The 27,159-nt window shown below is 39.5% G+C and overlaps 2 protein-coding genes across 5 annotated transcripts in view; both read left to right on the top strand.

The window, feature by feature from the left end:
- The window catches only part of vps13c (vacuolar protein sorting 13 homolog C), a 392,379-nt gene that overhangs the window by 78,079 nt on the left and 287,141 nt on the right, over nucleotides 1-27,159 (top strand). For all 4 annotated transcript variants that reach the window (XM_042061414.1, XM_042061415.1, XM_042061412.1 and 1 more), the window contains 7 exons: nucleotides 5,678-5,849; nucleotides 8,503-8,565; nucleotides 10,229-10,376; nucleotides 20,979-21,073; nucleotides 23,613-23,755; nucleotides 24,206-24,398; nucleotides 26,882-26,996. In XM_042061414.1, coding sequence (XP_041917348.1) covers nucleotides 5,678-5,849; nucleotides 8,503-8,565; nucleotides 10,229-10,376; nucleotides 20,979-21,073; nucleotides 23,613-23,755; nucleotides 24,206-24,398; nucleotides 26,882-26,996 — 929 coding nt within the window. The remainder of the gene's footprint in view (nucleotides 1-5,677; nucleotides 5,850-8,502; nucleotides 8,566-10,228; nucleotides 10,377-20,978; nucleotides 21,074-23,612; nucleotides 23,756-24,205; nucleotides 24,399-26,881; nucleotides 26,997-27,159) is intronic.
- Nucleotides 1,720-3,575, top strand: LOC121681601 (putative nuclease HARBI1). The gene is made up of 2 exons (XM_042061424.1): nucleotides 1,720-2,023; nucleotides 2,417-3,575. Exon 2 carries the CDS (start codon nucleotides 2,568-2,570, stop codon nucleotides 3,459-3,461), a length of 894 nt encoding a protein of 297 aa, XP_041917358.1. The 5' UTR covers nucleotides 1,720-2,023; nucleotides 2,417-2,567; the 3' UTR covers nucleotides 3,462-3,575.

Raw genomic sequence — 27,159 nt, 5'->3', positions numbered from 1 at the left:
ATATAGTCTATAGTTGTAATGGGCATGAATAAAAAAGGCAAAAAATGATTGCGATTGGATTGAGAATTCCTTCGCTGTTTTGTCGGTTTGTGCCAGACTTGTGCTCACATTTTTCTGTACGGAGCTCCAGGATCGGCCACTCCTTCACTGTTCGTGAAACTTAACGTGAAAAAGCTTAACGTAGCTTAATGTCCCAAAATGGCAACAAGTCGTTTTACTCCCCATATGCGCACATTATAAAGAAAGTTTAACATGTCCCGAAAACAGCTATCAATTAATCACCAAACGTCTTATAAATAAGTCTTGCCAGGAGCAACACCTTGCAAAAAAAAAAAAAAAAAAGATAAAAATAGGCCTAGGCCTAAAAATGGTTGGAATGGAAAGATGCAAGTTATGTTTTAGAAAGGCTATATTTCAACCTCGTTAGTGTAGTAAAAAAAATCAGAACTATTCACAAGGTTTCTCGGCAGCATATTAATGTTCTGTTAGCAAGCAAACTTCTCATGACTGCCGACAAAGTAGCCTACTGCCAGCTGACGATAACCTGACTCTCGCCAGATGAATTTCGTTCCGCCTAGCTCCACTCATCCATCTGGGAGCAATCCATTGGAGTGTTGCTTCAGAAGGCTGGGCCTAATCAAAAAATGCTTGCATATGATTGAATAAGCCCACTTGTCCGTCATCTATTGACGTGCTACTTCAACCACTCACATCGAAGCCAACCCGTGACGCTGATAACAGTCTCACAGTCGCTTCTACGCTATGTCACATCTATGAAACTCCCGCCCTGCGTCCTGATTGGCTTTACCATAAAATCTGCTGCAGAAATCACTCTCAATGGAAGAGGTCCCAGATGGATGTGAGTGAAGCTAGGTGGAGCTAAGCGGAACGAAATTCATCTGGCGAGAGTCATGTTAAGCTGACGATCAAGATATCCTGCCACTGAATCTAAAACTATGTTTGACATTATGTACAAAGCTTATAGGCTACAGTGGACCAGCATGTTGCAGTGGCTGCTAAAAACACCGACAAACAACACACTGAAAACTCGCCCAATCACAGCCCTTGCTGTCGAACGCTTCGTCCGGTTCGACCGCTGAACGCCACAGCGGAATTATGCTGTCCCCAAGCGGCTGCAGTTGTACTTACATTTCACGTAGCTGCGTGAATCACGTTTTTTCGTGAGTGAAGTGTCCATTTTTAACTAGTACCCACTGTACCTTCATAGTCATGAATATAGCTGGTTATGTAGGCCTACAGCTTAAGTCCGTTTTCCTTAATGCCATGGTTGAGTATGCCTTAATAAGACGGTGTACATCGTTGATAGTGACACGGGGTAAGTCTCGAAGGCAACGAATGTAGAAAGTCATTGATTTGACGGCTCTGACTGACAGAAAGCTGACCACAGCTGACGACCGGAAATGAATGAACTGTCTTATCGTAACCATGAAGAAACTGTGCATATAGGCTATTACTGTCGGTCCTTCTCGTTGGCTGCTGAATTCGTTCGCTGAATCGCCTGGCTCTCCTCAATTTCTCCGCCATTCACTCCTTTGTCTTCATTAACATTGTCTTCATTAACATTGTCCATAGAAACATACGAACGCCTTGTTGCGCCATTTGCCCGACGTTTGTTAACGTTTGAAAACAAAACCACTCCCAATGTGGACTGGATTTCTCTCTGGAATTCTCTATTTTACCCCTCCACCTTCCCCTTGCCCCTTCCCCTCCCCCTACGTCTTGGCCCTTGAAACAGAGTGTTAAGGGCTAGGGGTAACAACATACCCCTATGAATTGAGACAACACTCGTTACGGTTACGTCATCATACATCGTCGCTAGCTGGCTGCACGTCACCAGAGGCGACAATTGTTGATCACAAACTTCAAGATGCCGTCTGCAAGTGTGTGTATGTCGATTGCGTGGATTATAGTTATTTTTTTGCGATTGTCTGCAACAAATCGCAGAATTCAAAGGAGAAGAAGAGCTCTGCGACGCCTACGACTGCTGGTGGATCAGCTTATGGTATGTATGGATTAGTTGCAATTTGTAAACAACTGTATTTAATGTTAGCCAAACTAACCCAACACAGTAGCTGACGCTGGACACACGTAAATTACATGGACTTGTATTGTAATACGAACCCAATAAATATCTATGTGTATACGTAATATTTTGACATGACTGTTAGCTATATGTTAAGGTTTAATGCAACTCGTAAGTCGTACCTGATCATGGTCATATCGATGTATTTGGATCATGCATTAGTTACTATGTGCTTTGTACGGGGAGAGGGGAGATGTAACTGTAGCCACTATGTGCTTTGTTGTGGGGGAAGGGAGACGTAAACAGCTAGTTTGAATGGGCAAACATTTTTCCAACTCAGCCCATTAATGGTGTGATGTTTTTCTTTTCCAGATTGGTGCTCCAACAAGATACTGTGCCATAAACCCCAACCTGCCTATACTGCGCATATGGTTCGATGTAGAGACTGAGCTGAAACAGGATGTCCGCCTCAGCAGAAGAGCGATGCACAGTTTAATGAGGCTTCTGCAAAGGGAGCAGGACCATGGCTGGGGTATTGAGATGGAAGTGCTCATATACACCTTTTGGCTGGCACATGGGCTTTGGCTGGCACATGGAATATAGGGTGGTGTGCCGTGTCTTTAATGTTCCAAAGCCTACAGTTCACCGCCTCGTCCACAAAGTGGCCCAGAACATATGGGACAATCTGGGTAGAGCAATCCGCTTCCCTGCAACAGTGGACCTGCCTGCAGTTGGTCAGGGATTTGCAGACATTTCACGAACCCCTGCATTCCACAATGTGGTTGGAGCAATTGATGGCAGCCACGTACGGATAAAACCCCCAAATTGTCACAAATTAGATTATTTGAACTATAAAGGTTTTTACTCCATCAACATGCTAACAATATGTGACTCGAATGGCAGGTTTCTGGACATTTATGTGGGGTACCCGGGGTCTGTTCATGACACACGCATCATGAAAAACAGCAGTTTTTATACCGCGGGACGGTATCCTCCAACGGGCTACATCATTCTGGGTGATGGTGGGTATCCCTGTTTAGCAACTCCAATTTGCCTTATCACCCCATTCAAAGAGCCAGTGCAGGGACCAGAACAGCGGCGATTTAACCACTATCACTCAAAGGGGCGCAGCATAATTGAAAGGGCGTTTGGCATGATGAAGACCAGGTGGAGGTCAACACTTTTCAGAGCTGTGGAGGCGAAGCCCACATTTGCACCACAGGTAATTGCTTCCTGTGCATTCTTGCACAATGTGTGTATGGACAATGGTGACCCATTGACTCCAGATGAAGACATTTTAAGGGATAGGTATGACCCCCAACCTCCCCGTGAACCAATGGCATACAACGAAACCTCTGGGAATGACATAAGAAACAGACTGGCTGCCCTAGTTTCAGGCAATGTGCAAGCCCCATGAACATGAAAGGTGTCATGCATGTAAATATGTTGTAGTTATCTTATGTTATTTTTGATGGTGGTGGTGAATATGAATGCAGATGTTCTAATCTGCGTACTACTTAGTACTGTCTGTTTGCAATAAATATTTTTTATACACACTGCAGGGTGTTTTGTATCTTTTTCAGTTATTACGGTTTTGAATTTCATTGATGTTCAGAAACAATGTCTTTGTTAACCGAAATCTCTTTATTGCCCAATAAAATGAACACAACGGGCAAACGCATTATATAAAAAATAACACAGTACCATTACAAAAATAACTTAAATGGCACACATATATTAAAAAGGCACTGAAAAGTATAAAAAACAAGGCACTGAAATGTATAAAACTGAGAATGTGCAAATAGCAAACATAAAACAAAAAAACAAAACTACAGCTTATCTACCATTTTTTCAAAGAGGTTCAAGAACCTCTCTGTTTTGGCCTCACTCTCCTCATGGCGCCTCTGCTCTTTATGTGACTCCTCAGTGAGGTAATCAAGGACAGGGTTGTTCCTCTTTCTCTTTTTTTGGGTGAGGGAGTTGGGGGGCTATCCATGGCAGAGGTAGAGGGGTGAGACATGGCTGCAGAGGTAGAGGGTCGAGACTGAGGTGAGGAGGTAGAGGTCTGAGGTGCAGAGGTAGAGGGCTGAGACTGAGATGCAGAGGTGCTGGCAGCAGATGAGGGCTCAACAATCTCCTAACGGAACAAGATATCTTGATTACAATCCACAAATTCTGTTGCTATAATGTTGCTATATATATATTATACTGCATTACATACCATGAGGATTGGTGTGGGATCCTCATAAAAGGAGGCCACCACCACAGGAGGGTCGACTGAGGGCCTGTCACCCAACACCTCATGCATCTCCTCATAATACTGCCAGGTCGCAGCGGTCACTTCCCCCCTGTCTGTTTCTGACCCTGTTTTAGGAGTTCATAGCTCCTGGAAGGACACACAGCACACACAAAAGTAAATAATAACAAATACATTATGCATTCATTGCCCTGCATTGAAGATGTAAGGTTTTTCTTTAATGGAATATCACATACTTTGTATTTTTGTTTCAAGTTCTCCCACTTCTTTGAGGCCTGTTGGCCATTGACCCTTCCCTCCAACCCCATTTCTGTAATCAGTGTCCTGTAGCATAACCAACAACAATGTACAGGTGCATGAACAGGAATGAATGACACATTATTGCAATAACAACAATACAATTATGAATGGCTACAACATTGAATGCATGACTCACTCCCACATTTGCTGTGCGGCGTATTTTGACTTCAGAAATTTCTGCTCGTTTTCGTGCCGAAAACGTATCAGCTGCCATGTTTCCTCCGGCGTCCCTGTGTGATAAAGGGCAATATATGTAAAGCACGTATCGATGTCTTTAGTTGTCTACACTGATATCAAACGGAATTCGCTGCTAATTGAGTTTAGTAAACTAGACATGCATGGAGTTCACTGCGCCGGGATTAGAGTGTGCTTCACCTCACTGTGTGTTCACTGTGTGCTGAGTGTGTTTCACTAATTCACGGATTGGGATAAATGCAGAGACCAAATTTCCCTCATGGGATGCCGACCTACCCGCAATCTGCAATATTACCTGGAAATCTCACCCGCACCCGCCTGACACACGAGTCAATAAGCTGGTCATAAGTCGGCCCGGGCATCACTATTGTATTTTAAATGGTTCAAGTTTAGACGCAGAAAAAAGTTGTCAGAATAATAATTATAATAATAGATAATAATAAAAATAAGAAGCCTGGTTATAACCGTTTGAACATGTATGTATACTTTAGAGTTTATTTCAAGAATCATTGAGCAACCAAGGGGAGAGCATGTAAGACTTCTACAGTAGTTTACAAGGAGTTGCAGTAGGGGATCAAGAGAAGTTGAGAAGCATACTTTATTTTCCCCATTACCATGTAGTGGTCATATTATGAACATATATTGTACATCTAGTTGAGATGAGGTTGTCATCTTACTTCATAAACCCCCTGTAGGAAAAAAATGAAGCAAATTATTAGATTGACAAGTAAAAAAAGTTGAACATGAATTGGACTCTGAAGAGTTAAAATAAACAATAAGCAAAAATGTGTTACTGTTGATGTGATGTGGGAAGTTTCAATGAAGAGACATGAGACATACCTCATGTTCCTTTGCTACTTTATTTTCTTTTGTACACCCAGGTGGCAGTATGGTATTCAGAGTATACTGGAAGTACACATACGAAGACTGAAAGAGATGTGGAGCTGGCCTCATATCAGACAACATCGTCAGCATCTTCGTGCATACAGAGTCATCTACAAAAGCCATCTCATTCAAGGCAAAACAAAGGGTGACCGGGACACACAGATAAAGGTTTGCATATACTGTATAAAGCAGGGGTGGGCAAACTGTGGCCCGCGGGCCGGATCCGGCCCGCCAAGCACTTTCATCCGGCCCGCCGAGCATTTCATTTAGTTATCAGGCTGCTCGCTATTTTTTTCCTGCGATAGAGACGACGTTGGTTAGCTTTACTGCAAACTGCTTTTCACTCTCCTTAGAGAACGTTTACAATGTCAATGTCAAAACATCATGTTAAATAGAGATAACATCATGTTAAACCAAGTTATCTCCTTTGCAGCAGATCTAACGTGAACATGCGATTCATTTAATTGGGAACGCGTCTCCACTCACGAGAGGGAGAGAGAGCCGCAGGTTCCAGCTGGCTTGTCATTGTTGATAATTGATATCTCCTTCTTATAAGAAACTTTTAAAAGGAAATCATGAAGGCAGCAGTAGTTCCCACTACTGACCATTTAAAAAGTGTGAGAGGGCCATACCGTAGCAGGCAGAAGATCATTGAGAAATAAACGTGAATTAAAGCGACTGTCTTAAAGCGACAGTGTTAAACAGCATAAAATTAGCAGTATTTTTAAGCAATTAATATTTTAAAAGAAATATTTTGTCATACTAAATTATAGGCTATTAAAAATGTATTTATGTATTTTATGTTTTTATGTGTGTGTCGTGGGGGGGGGGGGGGGGGGGGGGTTGTGCGGCCTGCCGGCCAATTTTCCAAACCCAGTGTGGCCCTTGAGCCAAAAAGTTTGCCCACCCCTGGTATAAAGTGTAATTCCAATAGTAGATTCCAAAATTGACCCAAGGGTGTTTTTCTGCATTAAAACACATCAAATAAGCCGAGAAGACAGTATTTTTCGTTGATCAACCACTACAGAGCTTGCTCCGGTATATACTGTAGCCCCAAGTAGCAAACCGTGGATTAGCTAAGGGCCATGAGCGAAACGCTTCCCAAATAGCATTTTTTTGACCAGTAATATTGTTCAAAACAGCATCAAACCTCGTCAGTAGCTTGCTCAAGGTCTACACATAAAACGAAGCACCAACAACGTAGTTAATAAACCCGGATTAACATGTACAGATATGTGCAATATAGTAGCATATAGTGTCTAAACAGCATCCTAAATAAGTCACTGAGGCCTTGGCAGGGAAGAGCTGCCCACCAAGGCTGATACTATAATATTTCATGTGCATGAGGCCCATATAGCATCACAATGAATAAACATAACCTGATTATACATCATATACATCAGGTATACAACCTACATAAATATGTAGGTTACATACCTGATGTCACTGAGCTGTCAAAGATGCTACGGAACCATCTCCATACGTTATCGCTAATTAAACAAAGCTGACTGGTGTTAACACATAGCCATAGTTGCTGTTAAAATGCCTACTAGCGCTGGGAATCTACAACACAGACATAATGTAGCCTAACATGTTCAAAACTATTGCATGTTATGGGAGAAGACATGACATTTCTTGAAGCATTTGGGAACACACTGACTTAACTGGAAAGTAGAGTCCCTATTAGATTAGCTTGCTTGCAAATGCAGTTGTCCATGACCTGGCAGTTCTACAGTATGGCAAGCGGTTTTAACATACCTTATGGCAAACCGCCTACAGTGGGTAAACTTGAAAGCAGAGCTTACCATTGTGTGTGCATCCATGGCAAGCTGTTTTAACATTTAAATGTATTATGCGTAGGAGCAATGAGATATTGATAGTAAATTGAATATAACAGTTCAATGTCATGTTCAAATTTGTCTTATCAATAAAGAAAGCAATTCATGCTTTAGACCATTTTCATTTAAAAACATGAACCGGCACCGTTTTAAAAGTATCGATTTAGCACCGATATCGGATAAAACCCAAACGATACCCAACCCTACCAATGAATCATTCTTTAGGACATGATGCGAATAATTTAGTTAGTCATGTAAACTGAGCTAGCTAGTATAGCTAGATAGTATAGCAACTATAGTTGAAGGACTTCGCTTAAACTTAATATACTATTGCAAGTTCACTTGAGTATAAACTATCCACTTTAACTAATGTCAGTGATGTTATTCAGCTAGTTGTCATTCAAAAGAAATTGCACTTGTCCATTTAAAATGCTACTTTAGCTAGGAGGCTAGCTAGCTTCCTAGCAACCGGGCAGTAACTGACAGCAGCATGGTCTGATATTAAGTTGTTTTTTTTTAAATCCGAACCCTAAAAAATGACACTATTAGGCTAGACATGATCCTAAACACTTAGATTGTGACAAAGGTTTCCAAAAAACCCTCAACAAATCCAGAAAGACCTAATGACCAATTTATTCAAATTAAAATTCCACGTTAAAATTAAAATTCCAATTAAAATTCCACGTCTCCCATTGCCATTAGTGCAGCGAGGGCTTATTCTGGTCTGCATAAAGGGGGATTTCCCCCCCTCCGCCTTGCAATAATCGAACGCGGAAGTTGTCGAACGTTTGCGCCTCTCACTCCGCTCTAACCCTCTCTGCTTGGGCTATCATTATGTCTGTCAACAACATTTAAGTATGTTTGTGTTTGTATGTATGTTCAAATATGTGATGGCAATTACTGCTTTCAAAAGACTATGCATAGTGTGTTTTTGGATGTCTGTGTTTCATCAAAATGCTGTTTTATCTCTATTTTCTTTTCAGGAGCTGGAAAAAGTTCTAGATGTGTTTAACATTACAATGGCACGCCAACAAGCCCATATGGAGGTGAGGCTTAACATCGATCCATGCATTTACTGCAAGTATTTTATAGTGTTAACAATAATGATAATCTTTATTTATATAGCACTTTTCAAAAGCTAAGTTACAAAGTTCAGCTGTACAAAGGCAGCAAAATCAAGCAGACACAAAAGTAATTCATTTTCAAATAAAAAGTAAAACGGTTAGATTAGCGTAAAACAATACATCATAACTCCATAATGTCATACAAGTTTAAGGAAAACAAATAATATTTATAAATAATATTTATGTGAGTAAAGTCAATGCAATCTTTAGAGATGGTCAAATTTAAACCTAGGATAGGCTTTCCTATAAAGATGTGTTTTGAGGAGGGACTTAATGACTTGGTTAATCTGACATCCTCTGGTAGATCACGCCAAAGCTGCAGGGCCTTCAATGCAAAAACTGCTTCTTTTAAGACGTCTCATGAAAACAAGCAAATTTGGCTGCCAGTGTGTTGAGCAAATTTGTCTTAAGACTCCTTAAGATTTTGGGCGAACTTTATTCGAGATTTTATATGAGCTTTGCCCATCGCCCATAGAGCTTTGACTGGTGAAGAACTCGGGCAATAGTTGTTGTATGCAGAGTTTCACCCATCTCAGCAACTGAAGCTTTTAACTCCTTGAGAGTTGTCACAGGTGCCTTGATGCCCCCCCCCCCCCCCCCCCCCATATTCTGGAACGGTCACTCAGTTTGTGGTAATTGCAAGTGAAATTGTCTTTTTTTGATCAGTCCTTTATACCAGTGTGTTTACATCAGTTCTGGTATCTTATGTGCATCACTCATCTTAGTTTGCATTATTACTATTATTCACACAGTGAAATTCATAATCATACAATGAGTACATGCTCAAAGGAAAACACATAATTTTAATGGGTGACCATTACAGGTGAAAAAGCTCATTTAAAGCTAATTAAGCCAGTTGTTGGCCATATTTGCTAATGTTTTCAGCATCCCATTTTTTCCCCTTCCCATGCATTTGGTAGCCTGATGTAGTCATACTCAATTCTAGTCAGAATTTGAGTCTGATACTGCTTTAATGGGATGTTATTATGGGGCGTGTTTCAGCCAACACGGTGAAAATGACTCAATTGGATGAGACGCAACCAATTAGAACAACAAAATAGCATATTGTGAATCCGTAACCAAAACATCCTTCTTCTCGCTGTTTTAGTTTTGTTTCGCTTTCGATCATTTTCAAGTTATCAAGTTATTACACAAGTTATTTTTTTATATTGTTGCCTACAACAGACGCAACAGTGACATCTAAATGTAGGCTATAGCTTCTCTAGAGACAACAAGTTTTTTGTGTAAACAAAATCAACTGAACCGCGCTCAGGTGACATGATCGACAAGGCATTGTTGCTCATCTTTGAATCATTGAATAAAACCTGCCCATACAATTAGATTGGTGCGAACTGCTTTGGTTCGGGCATAGTTGCTTCTCAATGGAACAAGTCCAGACAAGGGCTGGCTTTCCAGGCTATCCTTTTGGCACACTTTGCCCATTTTAATTGCAGCATAGTGGTCTATTAGGCCAACCAGGGTGTAATGTCCAGTTGACTTCACTTCTCCTCCTTCAAGTCCTATGGGATTACTCTTTTTTATTATTATGTGTGCATGTGCATAATGCTTTGTTTCTGTACTTTAGGTCCTTAGGTCAGGGCAAAAGGTGGTATGCAAAAGGGGAAGTGCCCAGAAGCAGAGTGGGGGATTCTTCAGCAGCCTTTTCTGGCGGAAAGAAAGTGGGAAGAGAAAAGAAGGGGACGATGAGAAGGAGGAGGACACAAAGTTAAGAAGTGAGTATGCTTTCTGATCAGTGATGAACGGTATACAGTCTTCTTGGTGCACCAAGCTAACAATTTTGCACCGGTATGGGATTTTTATAATGGTGGGTTGGTGAATGGTATGGTTATAATGGTGGTAATGTGTGCTTGCGCCAAACATTTCGAACTGGGGCTTGTGTGAGCTTTAAAACAGGCATGATATCGCTGTTTGTAAAGGTATTGCTGTGCGATCACAGACCTTCTCTCTCTCTCTCTCTCTCTCTCTCTCTCTCTCCTTCTCTCTCCCTTCCTCTCCTGCTCTCTTAGTGGCCCTTTCCCACAGCTCTGGTAATAATAACATAGTAACAGCTGAACAGCTGAAACATCAAGTTATGCTAGAATTAGGGCAGATGAGAAAAGAAGAAAATTCAGGTAATCAGGTCTTCTATCAGGGTATCAGCAAGCATAGAGACAGGCAGACATCATACTACACAGTGTGTAGTAGGCCTGATGTGATGGTAACAGTAATATCTGCATAATGTGTGCTCCATTAGTAAATACAGTATTCAGAAATACAGTATTTTTTTTACTTTTCTGTTTTCTTATAGTAATATTTTTTCTGTTGTGATATGAAACAATAAGCTATTTTAATCAGTAGGATGTTAAGAAAGTGTTTGTGTACTGAAAACCTTCAATATATCCATGATAAAATGTTTAATCTATTTGCCTCTGAATGTACAATAAAATATAAACCCAAACTGTGAGGCGCGCCTCCCCTGGGGGGCGCATTATTTGGCGCCCCCCATTCAGTAGAGCATTTAGTGGTCTCACCAATCCCAGACGTTCACATTGCATGTTTGTTTGTAATGGATGCAACCGCGAGATACGCGCTTCACCATGACGGCAATGAGTTGTTAACAGACATGAACCAAGACATATAGCCCAGCAGCAATCTATCTAAAATAACACATACTTGAAGTACCATTCATGATATTGATTGTCAAATATTGAAGTTGTGGGAAGTTTACATAATTTAAGCTGTAGGATCTTTCATTCGTCCCGCATGCTGTTTCATTTGTCCCAGCCAGGAGGGACGAATGAAACAAAACACACGTTCGACTTCTCCTTTCATAACTCTTGAAAATATTAACTTTCAGTGTTTTACGATGTCTTTGTAAATTACGTTTAATTAAAAAGTGTTTCATTCGTCCTGATTCTCCCCTATGCTCTGGCTCATAGGCGCCGATACCGTGGGTGCTCGAGCGACAGAAAATATCGAGCACCCACGTGTGCCAGCTTAGTCCTGGCTAAATTTACATTAATTTAAAATCAAACATCGCAGTTGATGTTAAATTCAGCATCTCTCATAATGTGATGTCGATCAGTTGTTGTCAATCCCCTACTCCATATCCTAACCACCAATGAGAGCGTCTCTCGTATGAAAATTCCTGACACTTCCCACCTGAAGAATTAACGCAAGGCCTTATCGGGTCTTCAGCCCCGAATGTTTAAGATGTATATAGCCCTGAATATCATTTTAAAAGTAGTCTGATTGTTTTGTGACACAGCTAAACACTGGTACCTCATAGAACAGCTATAACATAGCCTAGGTTGTCGCAACTCGCAAAAGTAAAGCAGATAGAAAGAACTCACGCAAATCTAGCCTACAACACGCAGACAGCTTCATGCGCAGGGGAGACAGAGCGCGTGCACAGGTGTTTTATGATTGTTGGCTTCTGGTGGTATCTTGCTAATTCACTGAAGAAAGACTTATGATTATGGATAGAAAGAACATTCTGAAAAGGAAATGAGTAAGGCTATGAGGAGCAATGCTATAGTTGAATACTCATGTTGCTGTATCAGCAGATGAAAAGGACCTGAGAGTGCCACTGACAACGTCACTGCCTCATAGGCTCACAGGTTGGTGAAGGAGAAAGCTACATCTAGCTGAGGCCAGTGACTATGCTTTTGTGAGAAGGCACACCATTCATAGGCCTAAGAATATCCGTGGCAGACCTTTACAAAAAATATGATACCATACACGCCTTTTACACCAGTGTAGGATATGGCAAAGTTTGAGAACCACTGCCTCCACTTACTGTCAGCTAATGTGCGCTTCTGGATGGATAGGCTATATCTCATTTTTTTTAACGCCGTGATGTCAAAACAAAATATAATTTCTATTTATAAAAACAAAGCAAAGTGTTTTTTCCTTTTAGTTAGATTCATCTAATTTTCGGGAAAAATATTAAACCCTACAGCAAGTAACCTGCCTTGGTAGGGACGTTTGAATCATGTAAATCTGACATCAATCAAATCAACTGAAACACTTCAAAATAAACGTTAAAATAAATCCCAGTGTTCTGTTTTGTAAAGGTTGCATTATTTACCTAATTTACATCTGCATTGGATGACTTTTTTACTGGAAGTGACCGAAATCCTATTTTTAATCTATTTCCTAATGTTTCGGGCCTACCCGTGCACGCCCTTTTCCTCCTCTCTCAAGTTTAAAGGGTAACCGTGACTGGTGGTCTATTTTAAACAAAGGATGAAGCAGAGGTTGGTGTGAAAAAGAAGAGGACTTTTATTTGGTCCAGTAAACAAAAGTACAAAAGTAGCCTACAAAAGTAGCCTACAAAAGTGTCAATAAACAATGCAAAATTACAAATGTCAATAAATGGCAATAATAAAGTGTCGTCAATAATAAAATGTCCATAAGGCTAAAGGCTCTTAAATTTACAGCAGAGAGAATCCTTGGGATTGGGAAGTCTTGCATGTTGTACACAGTAATTCGTTGATCTTGTCAACACAGTCTTTCATTTCCTTCCTGTCCACATCCTGTCCATTTTGGGTAGGCCTAGGAGTTGCATGACCAACTTTTAAACATTTCTCGGGGGAGAAACCCCTGAATCCCCTCTTACATAGGACATTTCATGTCTGTGCTTAAGTCTCCAATGTGTTGAGCTCCTAGCAACGTGCCTGCCTAGTCCTACCTTGCGCAAAAGCTCAATTTAATTGTAAATTCTGTGCAACATATGCATACTTTGCTATTGTTTCAACCAGCCTGTTGTCCATAGCCTGTCGAGAGAGTGGCGCCGGAACGATTTTAAGGCTATTTCGCATAGGCTACTCAATAGTGCTATTTCACACGCATTATAGCGACCCCCACTCACCGGGGTTAGTTGGAAGGTGTTAATAGACGATTGGCGTAGCCTACAGTGGGCATCGCTTTCAAATGGCCACTTCAGTCGCGCATTACGAAGCGTGAAGCTGCGTGAAGCTTTAGTACCACTTTCAGCCACTGTGCGTCGCTCTGCCACTGTACATCGCTGACTGCCGCCCCTTCTGAAAAAGCAGGAGGCTACCTTTAAACATAATTGTTACCGAGAGGAATCCCAGCCTACGAATTCAATAACAAAATAAATCATGCATAATTAAACATTACCTCGATTAAGGCTACTTGGGTATGGCTTAAGACTTGACTACACGGTGGTAGCGAAAATCGAAATCTGCTTTTGATAGCCTACCGGTGCCGCTCCACAAAACGAAAAAATATCTTAATTTGCTGTCTACGTTATTGTCAGTGTTGGGGGTAATGCAACTACGCAAATCAAAACAGTGTCTTTATTTGCCCTACTTCTTGACTGCAATGTAGTCAATTGACTGCTTGACATGTCATCTTTATTTTTCTGTACAATAAACAAATACATCTGCTTTATGCCGCAGAATTACATTTATATTTGGCTGACTGCAGACGTGCCACTTCCCTCCCCATATTCCAAGATTAAGATAGTAGCCTATACAAAAAGCACTTCATACTATCATAAAAAGTTTTTAAAACGAATAGCTATTTGCAATTTGACAAAACACTGGTCCTCATTTTGCGAATGCGAGGACGATATGAGCCTGTTGCATTTAGTTAAATGTCCGAGTCACGCATAATGTTTGAAATACCACTGGCTCGTAATCACAATAATTTAACACACGACAGTTGGATAGCCTACTTAATCATGTCCCCATGCCTACATATTTGTGAGTAGCATAGAGATCATTAAAAAACAATAAAGTATGGCTCTCCGTTTGGGACATCGAAAATGTATACTGTTCATAGCAGCGAGAAGCCTTTATTGTGTGACAGAGCAGAAGTGGGGCTTTCCAACGAGACCACGCACTTGTCTGTACGTTAAAGTATGGTTTAAAAAAAAGATTAAAAAAAATCATGAAATTAAATCAAATTGCATCATATTTACAGTCTCTGCGTTCACCTGCGCACCTATTACTCTCGCTTAAATTACTCGCGAACCCGTGAACGCATAGATATGCTTGCCATCATCAGCTGAAAGAGGAGACACAGAGCTATCCATTGGTACCAAGTATGTCGATCCTTCTGGCTTATGAAAACAGACAAAATAATAACGTCATGTACAAAAACCAACGAATACCAACCAAGTAATGGGTGTTGGTACAAAAACCAACACCCATTACTCTCGTTTGAATTACTCGCAGACCTGTGATAGATATGCCATGCATGTCAAATGAAAGCGGAGACACAGAGCTATCATTTGATACCAAGTAAATCCTTTTGGGTTATGAAACAAACGAAGTGACAGCAAAATAATAATTTCATATAGCTCGACTTACCTCACATTTTTGTCTGTTTTTGTGGCAAAGCATGTTTATAATACAACGCTATTGTGTGTTTCTCTATGGCAAAGTAATAGTAATACTAAGGCATAATCCGGTTTTGAGATCCTATAACAAATAACAATGATCATCAGTAATATTCGACCATTAATTTGTGTAAATGGGCAAGCGTGACCACCTTGATTGGCTGATGATTTTAACGCGGGCATGATTCCAAACACCTCCCTTACGATGATGAGTGACAGGTGACCGGTCTCAGAATGCGTGCGCTACACAAGGACGGAAGATGATGAATAACTGGGGCCGTAGGCTATTCACAAAGGCTTTTATCTTACCCCTAGGAGTAGGCTACTCCTAAATCGCACTAAAAGATTTTAGCTTGGAGTTTTCTCTTAAAAGTTATTCACAAAGCCTTTCAGACAACTCCTAAACTAGGAGTGAGTCTTCGTTGCTATGGATGACGTCATTACTCATGCACAAGCTTGACTGAAGTGACCACCTTGTTTGGCTGACGATTGTAACGCGGGAATGATTCCAAACACCTCCCTTCCGATGATGAGTGACAGGTGACAGGTCGGAAAATGCGTGCGCTACACAAGTAGTGTGAAGGACGGAAAATGATTAATAACTGAATAAAAAGGCCTAGCCTAAATGAATAAAGAGTAAGGCAAAACAAATAGCCTAGTAGCCTAATGAAACATAGGCCTATGGATTGATGCAGTAGGGTAGACTGAGTAGCCTACAGTTGAGACATGTGTACAGTTGAGACACCTTAAATATCTTGCTTGCACAGCAAGCCCAAGTTGTGATTTTTGCTATGCACATGCATATTAGTGCCCTCTTTGATCATGGAAAATTTGAACGACACAAGTATCTCCCATCCAAGGATATCGGCAAATGTTTTTTTTCTAAAGTAAGAATTTCACTTCACCATGCACCTTCGACAATGAATACCTCATTACAATTATGTTACTGTTAAACGTAACTGGTATCATTACAAACATTATTCTGTGTCCTAAAAACTGGCATATTTTATGGCATTGTGTCATGTAAGGTCGTTGCAAAATCTAAAGAAATGTGTGAGGTGGTCAACGGGGGACAATTGAGACACACATTGGATTGTGTTAGGCTACTTGAACATTCCATTTGTAGGCTACTGTTCGCTATCTGTTCCTGTGTCACATTTTGTTCATGATGTATTCCTTTTAACCAACGCTAATTTAAATGAAATGAATGAATTTGAACGACAAACTCTTTGCAATTGCTATGTTTTTATTTATTCAACTTTCCAACTAACGGTTAGTTAACTATACATCATTAAAGATGGGTGTCTCAACTGTACCAGGTAGGTGTCTCAACTGTACTCTATAGGGTACAGTTGAGACACAGTCAAGACAAAAAATGCACCTTATGTTTATGAGCTAATTGTGGAAAATATAAACTACTCATGGGTATTATTGATTTATAATATTTTAGTCTACAAGCTAAGGTAATGGCATGTGGAATGTTGTGTGGAAAATCACTTCTTTTCAGTATCTATTTTTTGTTTGATTTTGTGTGGGAAAAGTGTCTCAACTGTACTCAGTCTACCCTACCTTTGCAACATTATTAAATTAATCTGTCACCATATGCTAGGCTATGTTTGCAAAGAGGAGAACATTTTAATTTGATTCACAATTAAACGTTACATTTAATTTACATGTTAACAATGAGTAGTTTTGGTTGTTGTTGGTGGCGTTATTGCATCCCTTTTATGAATGCAAAATTGTTCCCTCGCGATTGGAAGCTCCTGTTGCCGCATAGGCTACGCATTTTAAAACAATGCAACGTAAAATGCCACAAAAAGCTGTTTATGAATAGGTCTTAGTGAGTTAGGAGTCCTCTCGACTTCTTTTAAGCTGTCCCAGACTTAGGTGCTACTTTTAGGTCTAAAATGCTTCGTGAATTACTTTTTGTGAAAAAATTAGGAGTCCTAAAGTTAGGAGTGACATGCCCATTATTTTTAGGAGTTGCTCCTAAATTCGCCAGTTAGGAGCTACTTCTAGCCTTAAAATTCTTTGTGAATACAGCCCCTGAATAAAAAGGCCTAGCCTAAATGAATCAAGAGTAAGGCAAAACAAATAGCTTAGTAGCCTAATGAAACATACGGATTGATGTAGTATCTTTGTAACATTATTAAATTATTCTGTTATTATGCCTACGTTTGCAAAAGAGAACATTTTAATTTGATTCACAATAATGTTACATTTAATTTACATGTTGACAATGATTAGCCTAGTTTTGGTTGTTGTTGGAGGCGTTATTGCATGTTAGTTGCCTACAATGCAAAATTGCTTCCTCACGATTGGAAGCTCCTGTAGCTGCATAGCATTTCAAAACACGGCAAAATGTCGCAGGTTTGTGAATAGGTCTGTGAGTTAGGAGTCCCCTCGACTTCTTTTAAGCTGTCACAGAGGTGGGAAGGTGTGATTTGTTGGGGGCAGGGCCGGATTAACGGCACAAATGTCTGATGGCCCCCCTTCCCCCAAGCCAACGTGAATCGGGTGGTCAGTTAATACAGGTGCAACACATTTGAAAAGGAAGTACTGGTAGCATGCAAGCTCACGGGAAAGATTGATTTAAGAACGTTATCACAGTGTGTGGCTGTGGTGCAAAGCAGCGCGGGCGGAAGACAGCGACAATTGGCAGGGGAGGGCCATGTCTTTTTTAACAATTCTGTCGGAGGGTCATTGAACAATTTCTAGCAGGCAAGGGAGGGTCATGCAACTTTTGACTGAAGCACTCAAAATTCCTCCGGTGGCCCCTTCAATAAATAATAAACAGTCCATAGATTGCTGCTGGGCTATATGTCTTGGTTCATGTCTGTTAACAACTCATTGCCGTCAAACGCGTAGCCTTTCTCGCGGTTGCATTCATTACAAAAAACATGCAATGTGAACATCTGGGATTTGGGAGAGCACCTGTGATAACAGGACGTAACAGGAAGGCATTTGGCTTAGCAACGGAGGTTAATATGCTCTATATTTTGTCCAAATGATGTCTGTCTATCATCGTTGCACTCGGAGAAAACCAGAATGTTTAATTTGTCCTGCGTTTCTTCTACGGCTGCAAACGGGATTCACTCGCAGTTAACCAAATATTTATTAGGGCAGGGCAGGCATATTTCTGGCTATTAAATTATTTCTAAACCAGTCTGCTAAAGTCTGTACTGAAGTCTGTGTAGGGTTTTCCAGGCTCCATTTCTTTTTACGAGACACCCTGCTCACTTGAGACATCTACCGGTTGGTTGGGTTGTTGCAGCGTCGTTGCAGCGTCACTGGAAAAATACAGATTAAAGTTGCGTGATACCGCGCGCGGACCGCGAGTGAAGCTGGCCAAGTCGAAGCACTGCCCACTGTACAGTGGACTAGGCCTGTCAAAATTTCTCAAAAATGACGTTAAAATGTTCCCTCTAAAATAAACACATGTATTCGAATATATTGGAAAATCTAGGCTATATTATTTGCGCATTATGTCAGTGACACCCATCATGTCATCTTTTTTTAACTTTTTGGAAACTTTTGAATTAACTGAAAGAAGATAAATATTTTTCGTTAGTTTTGGAAGTTTATTGTTACCTAGCCTACTATGGCCAGTTCCGACAAAGCCGAAATTACTCCTTTTGAAACAATGAGTGAGCAGGCCGCGCGTTTGTATGGTTATATTGCTTGACAGGGGGCATCCCAAGCAACTTTCAGCCATAAGGCTACTTTGAGAACATTTCCTAATTCACCCGACACTGATATTGAAAATGTTGAAAACTATTCGGCATTTGCCTATAAGCAGTTTAATTAAATGTAATGTTAGTAATGTAACATTACATGTAATGTAAACAAACGGGCTACTTGGTGAGATGGCATGAAAAATCTTCACGATATAGACCGTTTTTTGTGGCATTTCACGTCGCGATGTTTTGAAATCCTATGCAGCTACAGGAGCTTCCAATCGCGAGGAAGCAATTTTGCATTGTAGGCATAACTAACATGCAATAACGCCACCAACAACAACTAAAACTAGGCTACTCATTGTCAACATTAAATGTAACGTTATTATGAATCAAATTAAAATGTTCTCCTCTTTGCAAACGTAGGCATAGGCATAGTGACAGATTAATTTAATAATGTTACAAAGATACTGCATCAATCCGTATGTTTCATTAGGCTACTAGGCTATTTGTTTTGCCTTACTCTTGATTCATTTAGGCTAGGCCTTTTTATTCAGTTATTCATTATCTTCCGTCCCTGTGTAGCACACGCATTCTCAGACCTGTCACCTGTCACTCATCATCGGAAGGGAGGTGTTTGGAATCATTCCCGTGTTACAATCATCAGCCAATCAAGGTGGTCACTTCAGTCAAGCTCGTGCATGAGTAATGACGTCATCCATAGCAACGAAGACTCACTGTTAGTTCAGGAGTTGTCATTTTTCCTTACTAAGAGTAGGTCTGAAAGGCTTTGTGAATAACTTAATAAGAGAAACTCCTAGCTAAAATCTTTTATTGCTATTTAGGAGTAAGATAGTGGTAAGATAAAAGGCTTTGTGAATATGGCCCCTGGTGTCTAACCCAATGCATAGCCCATTTACACAAAATAATGGTCGAATATTACTGATGATCATTGTTATTTAAGAACATGCAGTGCGCGTAGGGCACCAAAAACATCTTGCTCGTAAAAAATCATCATACCGCATATTGTGGCGGGTCTGTTATTTAGCCTACTTACTGTAGGCTGCGCAAACCACAGGCCTTTATTTTGGGCAAGCCTGCATTCGAGGCAGGCCTTCTGTTGAAGAATTTTAAATAAAGCCTGCGCTTACAGTAATCCTCCTACCCCCGCTATCACAGCTGTGGATAGTGTGGCATGCTCACGTGTTATGTCTCCTCCTTGCAAACTTGACTAGGCCTATAGCGCAACCATTTACGTCTTCATAAAATAACAACTTGCCAGATATGCCTTCATATCTTTGGGCTTCATTCAGCATTTTGTTCTTCCACTGGAAATGACTCTTCTACATTTGCTGCCTGCTGCATCCTTTCTGTTTTTATTGTTTAGAAAACGTTTGACGTCTTGAGTTAATGCATTAAACATTGTTTGCTGGTAACCCGCCACAAATTCTTGCGCTACAGATTCTTGCGCGCATAAATCTCTATTCTCTCTAAAATGTGCCCGTTTTATAGGCTGGCCAAGTGCGTAATTCTGCGGCATAAAGCGGATGTATTTGTTTATTGTACAGAAAAATAAAAATAACCTGTCAAGCAGTCAATTGACTACATTGCAGTCAAGAAGTAGGGCAAATTAATTTACGAAACCAAAACGCATGAACAGTTCTTGCACAAGACACTTTTGATTTTGATTTGCGTAGTTGCGTTAGACAATAACGTAGACAGCCATTTAATATATTTTTTCGTTTTGTGGAGCGGCACCGGTAGGCTATCAAAAGCAGATTTCGAATTTAGTTACCACTGTGTAGCCAAGCCTTAAGCCATACCCAAGTAGCCTAAATCGAGGTAATGTTTAATTATGCATGATTTATTTTGTTATTGAATTTGTTGGCTGGGATTCCTCTCGGTAACAATTATGTTTAAAGGTAGCCTCCTGCTTTTTCTGATGTACAGTGGCAGAGCGACGCACAGTGGCTGAAAGTGGTACTAAAGTTTCACGCTGCGTAATGCACGGGAGGGGGGGGGGTGCAGGGGCGCGGATGTGTCACTGTTTTCAAAGGGGAGGCCCACATTGATGGAGTTTGGGAACCCATGCTATAGAGGGCTACAGTAAATGAACAAATACTGTGATATACCTTGAAACCGTCAAAATCCTTTTTGGTCATACTAACCAGCGTTATTTTTGATCACCAAATATATTTTGTTAATGAAAATCATGAAGTACAAAATGATGTTCAAAAAAGGCAAGATTCTGTGTGCATAAATACATAGTATGGGTTGTGCATCCACAGGTCTGGAAGCCATCTTAACATCGGAGGAGAAAGAAAAACTCTACACAGCCATTGGTTACAGTGGCAGTTCACATAATCAAGCACTGCCAAAGCAGGTTTGTATAAGTGTCAAAAAGAACAAATCCCTCTGAGAAAACTGTTATTCAGATAAACTATACCAAGTATTAAATTAATGTCAAGGAAAACAAATCTTTGTCTAAAATTCTTATGTCTTGTAGAACTGTAATGAACAATCAAATTAGAGCATAATATCTCTTTCGTTAGTAGGACAGTTTGTACTGTAGTGGGTGTTTCATGTATAATGTTTCAGTTACATTTAGGACTGCCAAAATAACATTGAAATAACATTGAAGCAACACTAAAGCACTTTTCCTCTGTCGCACGCATGCTATTTGTTTATCTAGCACCGGCTTTGCAAATAATGATGTCCACAGACACGGTAGAGTATGTTGTATAATTTAATGAAAGTATGATGTATTGCATCAGAAGCAAGTCAAATTTGTAGTTTCTTATGTCTCATTTCATCGAACTACAGATCCGGTTATATGAATGAGAACTGTTTTAATAGAAGAAACATATTTGACCTAATAATATAAGAGGGAAACAAAGACAATAAACAGATTACTCATGTTTGCTGTGCATCTCAGCTGCTGCTTTTAACTGACTCTCCCATAGCAGTAAGTGCCTCTTCTCCAAGTTATGTCTTTCTGACTGTCCTGTTGATGTGATGGATAGCTAATAAAACTGGTTGGACTGTTCAGTCTCCCCATATGTGTTTATAGATATTGTCCTTCTGTGACAAGCTTGTGAGTCTTGGGAATAATTTTTAATTTAACAGCTGGGTTGAAGGAGCAAATATTCAGTGTCAGAGTTAATGAATTAGCCAAATAGTAGCCAGTAAGTTATCCACTATAGTCAGCAACATAATATTGTACTAGCTGATGTATTAGGCTATTTACTTAAGCCTACATTTGCCTAGCTACATCCAGGCTCCTTACATGCTTGCTAAAAAAATAATGGAAGAGTTTGGGTACACCGTTTCAGCTGTCTTCTGTGCATTAACAACAGTCCTTGTATCAGCGACATGTGTTTTGATTTGCATGCTTTCCCTGCGCACATCTCTACAATGAAACAATACTTTATCGAGGCTAGTCTATATTTTAAATAGGCAATCAATGCATGCTGCAGTGTCAATTTATTAGAAAATTCAGTTTATCAGTTACGCAGGAACGGACGTTTCAGTTATTCAGTAACTGTGATGTAGTTACTGAAAATTAAACTGTAATGTGTTACCTTACTTTGTTACACAATAGAGTAGTTCAATTGCAGTAATGTGTTATGTTGCAACTTGTTACCCCGAACATTGACATTTAAGTTACAGTGCAGAGGAGACCTTAGCTAGCAATTACTACCGCATCTGTCAATACTATTACTAGAGTCCCTCACAAATAATGAAAGAATTGGGCATACAAACATCTATATGAGCAGTATAACTCCAAAAAACTGAATCTTAAAATGTAACTCAACGGTTTCTGGCACTTCATCATGATGAAGAAAGCTGAAAGAGCATGGTGGATGCTTTATTTCTGGCATTTTGGCAAAACTGTTGCTTTATGGTTGACATGCTGCTATGCATGAACATTTGTGTGTGAAAATTATTTAAGCTAAATAATAGTCTGCATGTAACCTAAGTGAAATAGCTGACTAATCATGGCAACTATTTGGCATACAGCAGATCAGGTAAAGTACAAGAAACACAAAAAATAATTTAGCTGTTGATCAACATATTTAATTGAATTGGCCCTGTCCCCTAAATTGTCAGGATAGCATCAGCTTTCAAAAGCAGTTTAGTAGTATCATGTTTCTAGCCGAATTTGAAAAGCAGTTATCTGCTCTATGTAGGTACCTCCAAATAAATTGGACTATTTCTTTTGTTTCTCCAATTGTTTTGGTAAATTATGGTTTTGCCGAATATTATTTTGAGCTGTTACACCAAAAAACAGAACATTTTTCTTTGTGTGTACGAGACATAATTCATACCCCTTGCATTTTACTGCGAGGTCCACGGAATGGCACGTGCCCTACAGAAATATTATTCAATTTTACGAGTGAGCTGTTGGGCCCCCCTTGCGATGTGTTTGGCCCCCCCAGGGGTGATGATGTGAGCGAAACATTGTGACTGAAAAGCAGAGCTGTGACAGTGGGAGAAGGGAGAAGAAATAAAATAATATGGTGACTTGACTGCTGTTTTTAATGTATTTTCAAAACATGATGACACCTGCATGTTCCTCGTAAATTGTGATTAGGCCAAGCAGAAGTTCCGTCAAAAGTATATGTAATATATTTTAGGCAAATATATTAAGATATCTTTCTTTTGTTATGCTTTTGTCAGGCTGCTATGCACATCAGAGCTAGTTGAGCAACTACCTGTTGTGAATCAGAGTTGGTGACACCTGATTACCTGATGGCGTAAAACATCTGCCTAAAATTGAAGGCAAAAGACTATTTTAATTTGCTTGTCTGCTTTCACCTGCTGGAGTCCTCCATACAATAATGTGTTTGATGTTGTGTTTCAAACTGATATAGCATTGGTAACTGATGGCTGGGTTATGACTGTATGAATGTATTTTACAGTATGTTGCTGTGATTGTGAGTGTTAAGCTGATGAGGACTTCCATCACTCTGAGAGAGGCAGAAAATGTTCCAGAAATCCTGAAGGTCCAGATGGTTGACCTCACAACTCAAATCTCACAGAGACCAGGAGGTCAGGCCATCAAGTAAGTAAATTTTGGTCAGAAATAGTACAGTGGCAATTATACATCTCCTAGCTAAGCATGAAATAACAACCATATTCATTGGTGATCATCTAAGGCGAGACACTACAGGTAAATAGGGTAACATTTTAAAATAATATACATCACCATGAAACTTCCTCAGTTAATTACTTACACAAGTATTAAAAAAATGTATTACAAGTTTTTGAAATTCTAATGTTTAATTATGCAAATTAGGCATTACCTCAATTAAATATGCTCGATTTTGCATATATTTTCGGTAAATAGATCTGAACATGATAAAGCCAGGTACAATTTTTTTTTTTTCATTTTGTTTGCATCCCTTTATATAGCCAAAACACTCTGATTTCATCACTTAAAGGAGATGTATATATTTTGCCTTTTTCTTCTAAAACAATTATGTCATATTAAAGTTATCTCTATTTATGCTAGGATGGAAGCTGGCCTAGAGCACTGGTATGTGACTGGCTTACAACAGAATGGAGTGGTGCCTTCTATTATTGCATCAATGGGAAGCAACACGTCTTCATTGCTAAATATACTATTCGAAGTGAATCCTGAAGATCAAACTGCTGATCAGCTTCTTTACATCCAATCCCAGCCTGTGGAGATAATCTATGATGCCGTAAGAATCATGCTTAGATAAACAATAATGGTTTGTTCTACAGCACTACATTTAAAGCAAAACATATGCAAAAACAAATACAAACTAGACAAGAAATGGTTAACAAAGTAGAATATCAATCAATTTTGGCTGTGATGGCAAAAAACTTTTCCTGCCTCAAAACCTGGATTGCTGCTAAAAAGTTGAGGTCCAGAATCATAGTGGAGACATGAAGAGGCTTGGTAGCTTAAAAAGGGTATTAATAATTGTGGACATTCCATTTTTCATAAAAATTTAAAAAGGAAAACTTTTTTGATTACATGTTTTTACCACATTATCTTACCACACCTTTTGGCATGTGACAATGTAATTTTCAGTCAGAACACACAAATTGGTCAAGAGAAAATCGACATTAAATCGATATTTGCCAGGGGTATGAATGATTTTGTGTTTAACTGTATAAACTAATATGTGTGAACTATAAATGTTGTATACAACTACTGCAATTAGCACATAGCCAAGTTAACACAAGTTCAAAATTCTCCTTCATTAAGCCTTATGGGCCTTTTCGAAAGTTGTTTCAGTATCAACTTGAAATACATAATAAATATATGTATGGAAATCTTTGAAGTTCTTGTTTGATAAACTTGTGCTATCTTGTCTTGTGTTAACTTGGCTGCCTGGCTAGTTCTACAAGAATACATCATTTTTACTACACTGCAAAAACTATTTATCTAATAAAATCTAACCAAGTCTTATTTAATCTTATATCAAGTATAGAACGTCGGCCATTATTGGGGAAATAAGTCCCGACAGGGCTAACCGGACCCCGACAAGCCCTGAAGGGACTTCTTTTCCCAATAATGACCGGCGTTCTATACATTATCCCGCTTATTACACGGCTACTTGCCAAAACGAAACAATAAACTCCCCACAATGTGACTCTTTAGCCTACATAGCCTAGGCTATAGTCTGTTTGTTACCGTTTCATCGTTGCGTTTTGGTTAGAAACAAATAGTTCGCAACAGCACACGCTGAACTTGAATCAAACATTCTTTAAAACACAGCTGATCAACCGTCTGCTTTCACTTTTAAATGAAGTTCCAGTCCTTGCACAATAATATGAAAGACGTAAATTAGAAGCACACAGCCCATTTTCCTTGACAGTGGTCTGTTATACTTAGCAATGGTCTGTTATTGCGAATTTTGAGAAAGAAGGCCCATTCAAGTGAATGGAGCATTCTGCAGCACTCTGAAGAGCCGTGTTATAATTAGGTCATAATTCATATGCAACAACGTATTTAATAACTATGAATAAGGGGTAATTAGGAGCTTACATAGGAGAAATTGTTAATTAAGGGTCTAGTAAGGGTAGAATAAGGTCTTGCAGAATAAAGTAATTAGTGACTTATAATGACTAACAAGTGGCTAGTATGTTACTAAACATGTTAGTAAGCAGCTAATTAATGGTCAATATGCGTGTTTTAACTCATTGAATGCCAAGCTGTTTTCGGAAGCTTTGTCCTAGAGTGCCAGCAATCTAGACCATTGTTGATGATTTTTGTACAGCCACAGCATATTCTGTGTTATAGCTATGAACACATACAATGGCTCGTTTAAAAGGTGAGACTTTAAGCTCTCAGTGGGTGCAAACCGTGTATTTCTACACGCCTCTGTTCCTGAGAAATCCCAAGCTAAACAGTGGCTAGTTTTCATCAAAATCGCTGTTTTTTTCTAGAAATGGAGATATATCGTCTTTCATGAAATATGAAGTGTTGCCTGTAAACTTTCCGGGAAGTGATCAGCGAGACCTGGCGAGACTGCCACCTAGTGATAGACCCACGAAAATGGCCTGGTTTTCAGCTGACGTGCATGCGTCACTGATTCGACCCAAAGCGGCATCCGAGTTATGATAAAATGTCCAAATTGTGCGTTTTCATGAGTTTTCGATATATATAATCGTATTAACCACAATGTTAATATTTTGATTGTGACCAAAGTGCTCCACAAGCAAAGCGGAGAAGCTGTTTTTATTCATTATGCACCAAAGCTATGGAACACCCAGCCTATGTACATCAAACAGTCAAATTCAGTCAACATCTTTAAAGAAGACCTGAAAACATACCTGAATATGAGAGCTTTTAGTTAACTCACTTTTATCTTGTAGCCTATTTCTTCACATTGTTTTACATTCTACTGCTGCCATTTACAGGTTCTTCCCATTTTCACTGCATTAGTTTTATTGTATGTGTTGTTATTATTGTTTTGTTTGTTTGTTTGTTTGTATTATTATCATTCTTTCTCTACTATTGCGTTAAATGCTCCAAATGTAAAGCACTTTGAATAACATTCCGTGTATGAAAGGTGCAATTCAAATAAAGCTTATTATTATTATTATTATTATTATTATTATTTTTTTTTTTTATTATTATGACAATTATACTGACTATTGTTTTAAAAATCCTTAGAGGCCTAAGATTTTCCTTGTTTTGCTGATATTCCAGGTTACAATCAACACCTTGGTAGAGTTTTTTAAGCCAACAAAAGGAGTTGACTTGGAGGTCATTACCTCTGCAACACTCATGAAACTGGAGGAGATAAAAGAGAAAACTGCAACTGGTAAATGTGACTTCAACTCACACACACACACACACACACACACACACATTGTCATTCATATTCACATAACATGAATGTTTGATGAACATGAACAAGAATTATCCACACTGCAAAAACTGCTTATCTAATGATTAATTAAGAAGCCTATGATTCCTCGTATCAG

The sequence above is a fragment of the Alosa sapidissima genome, chromosome 14, assembly GCF_018492685.1.
Source record: "Alosa sapidissima isolate fAloSap1 chromosome 14, fAloSap1.pri, whole genome shotgun sequence".
In the NCBI taxonomy this organism is placed as follows: Eukaryota; Metazoa; Chordata; class Actinopteri; order Clupeiformes; family Clupeidae; genus Alosa; species Alosa sapidissima.
The sequence above is the reverse complement of the archived record's forward strand: the minus strand, read 5'-3'. Positions and strand labels throughout refer to the sequence as shown.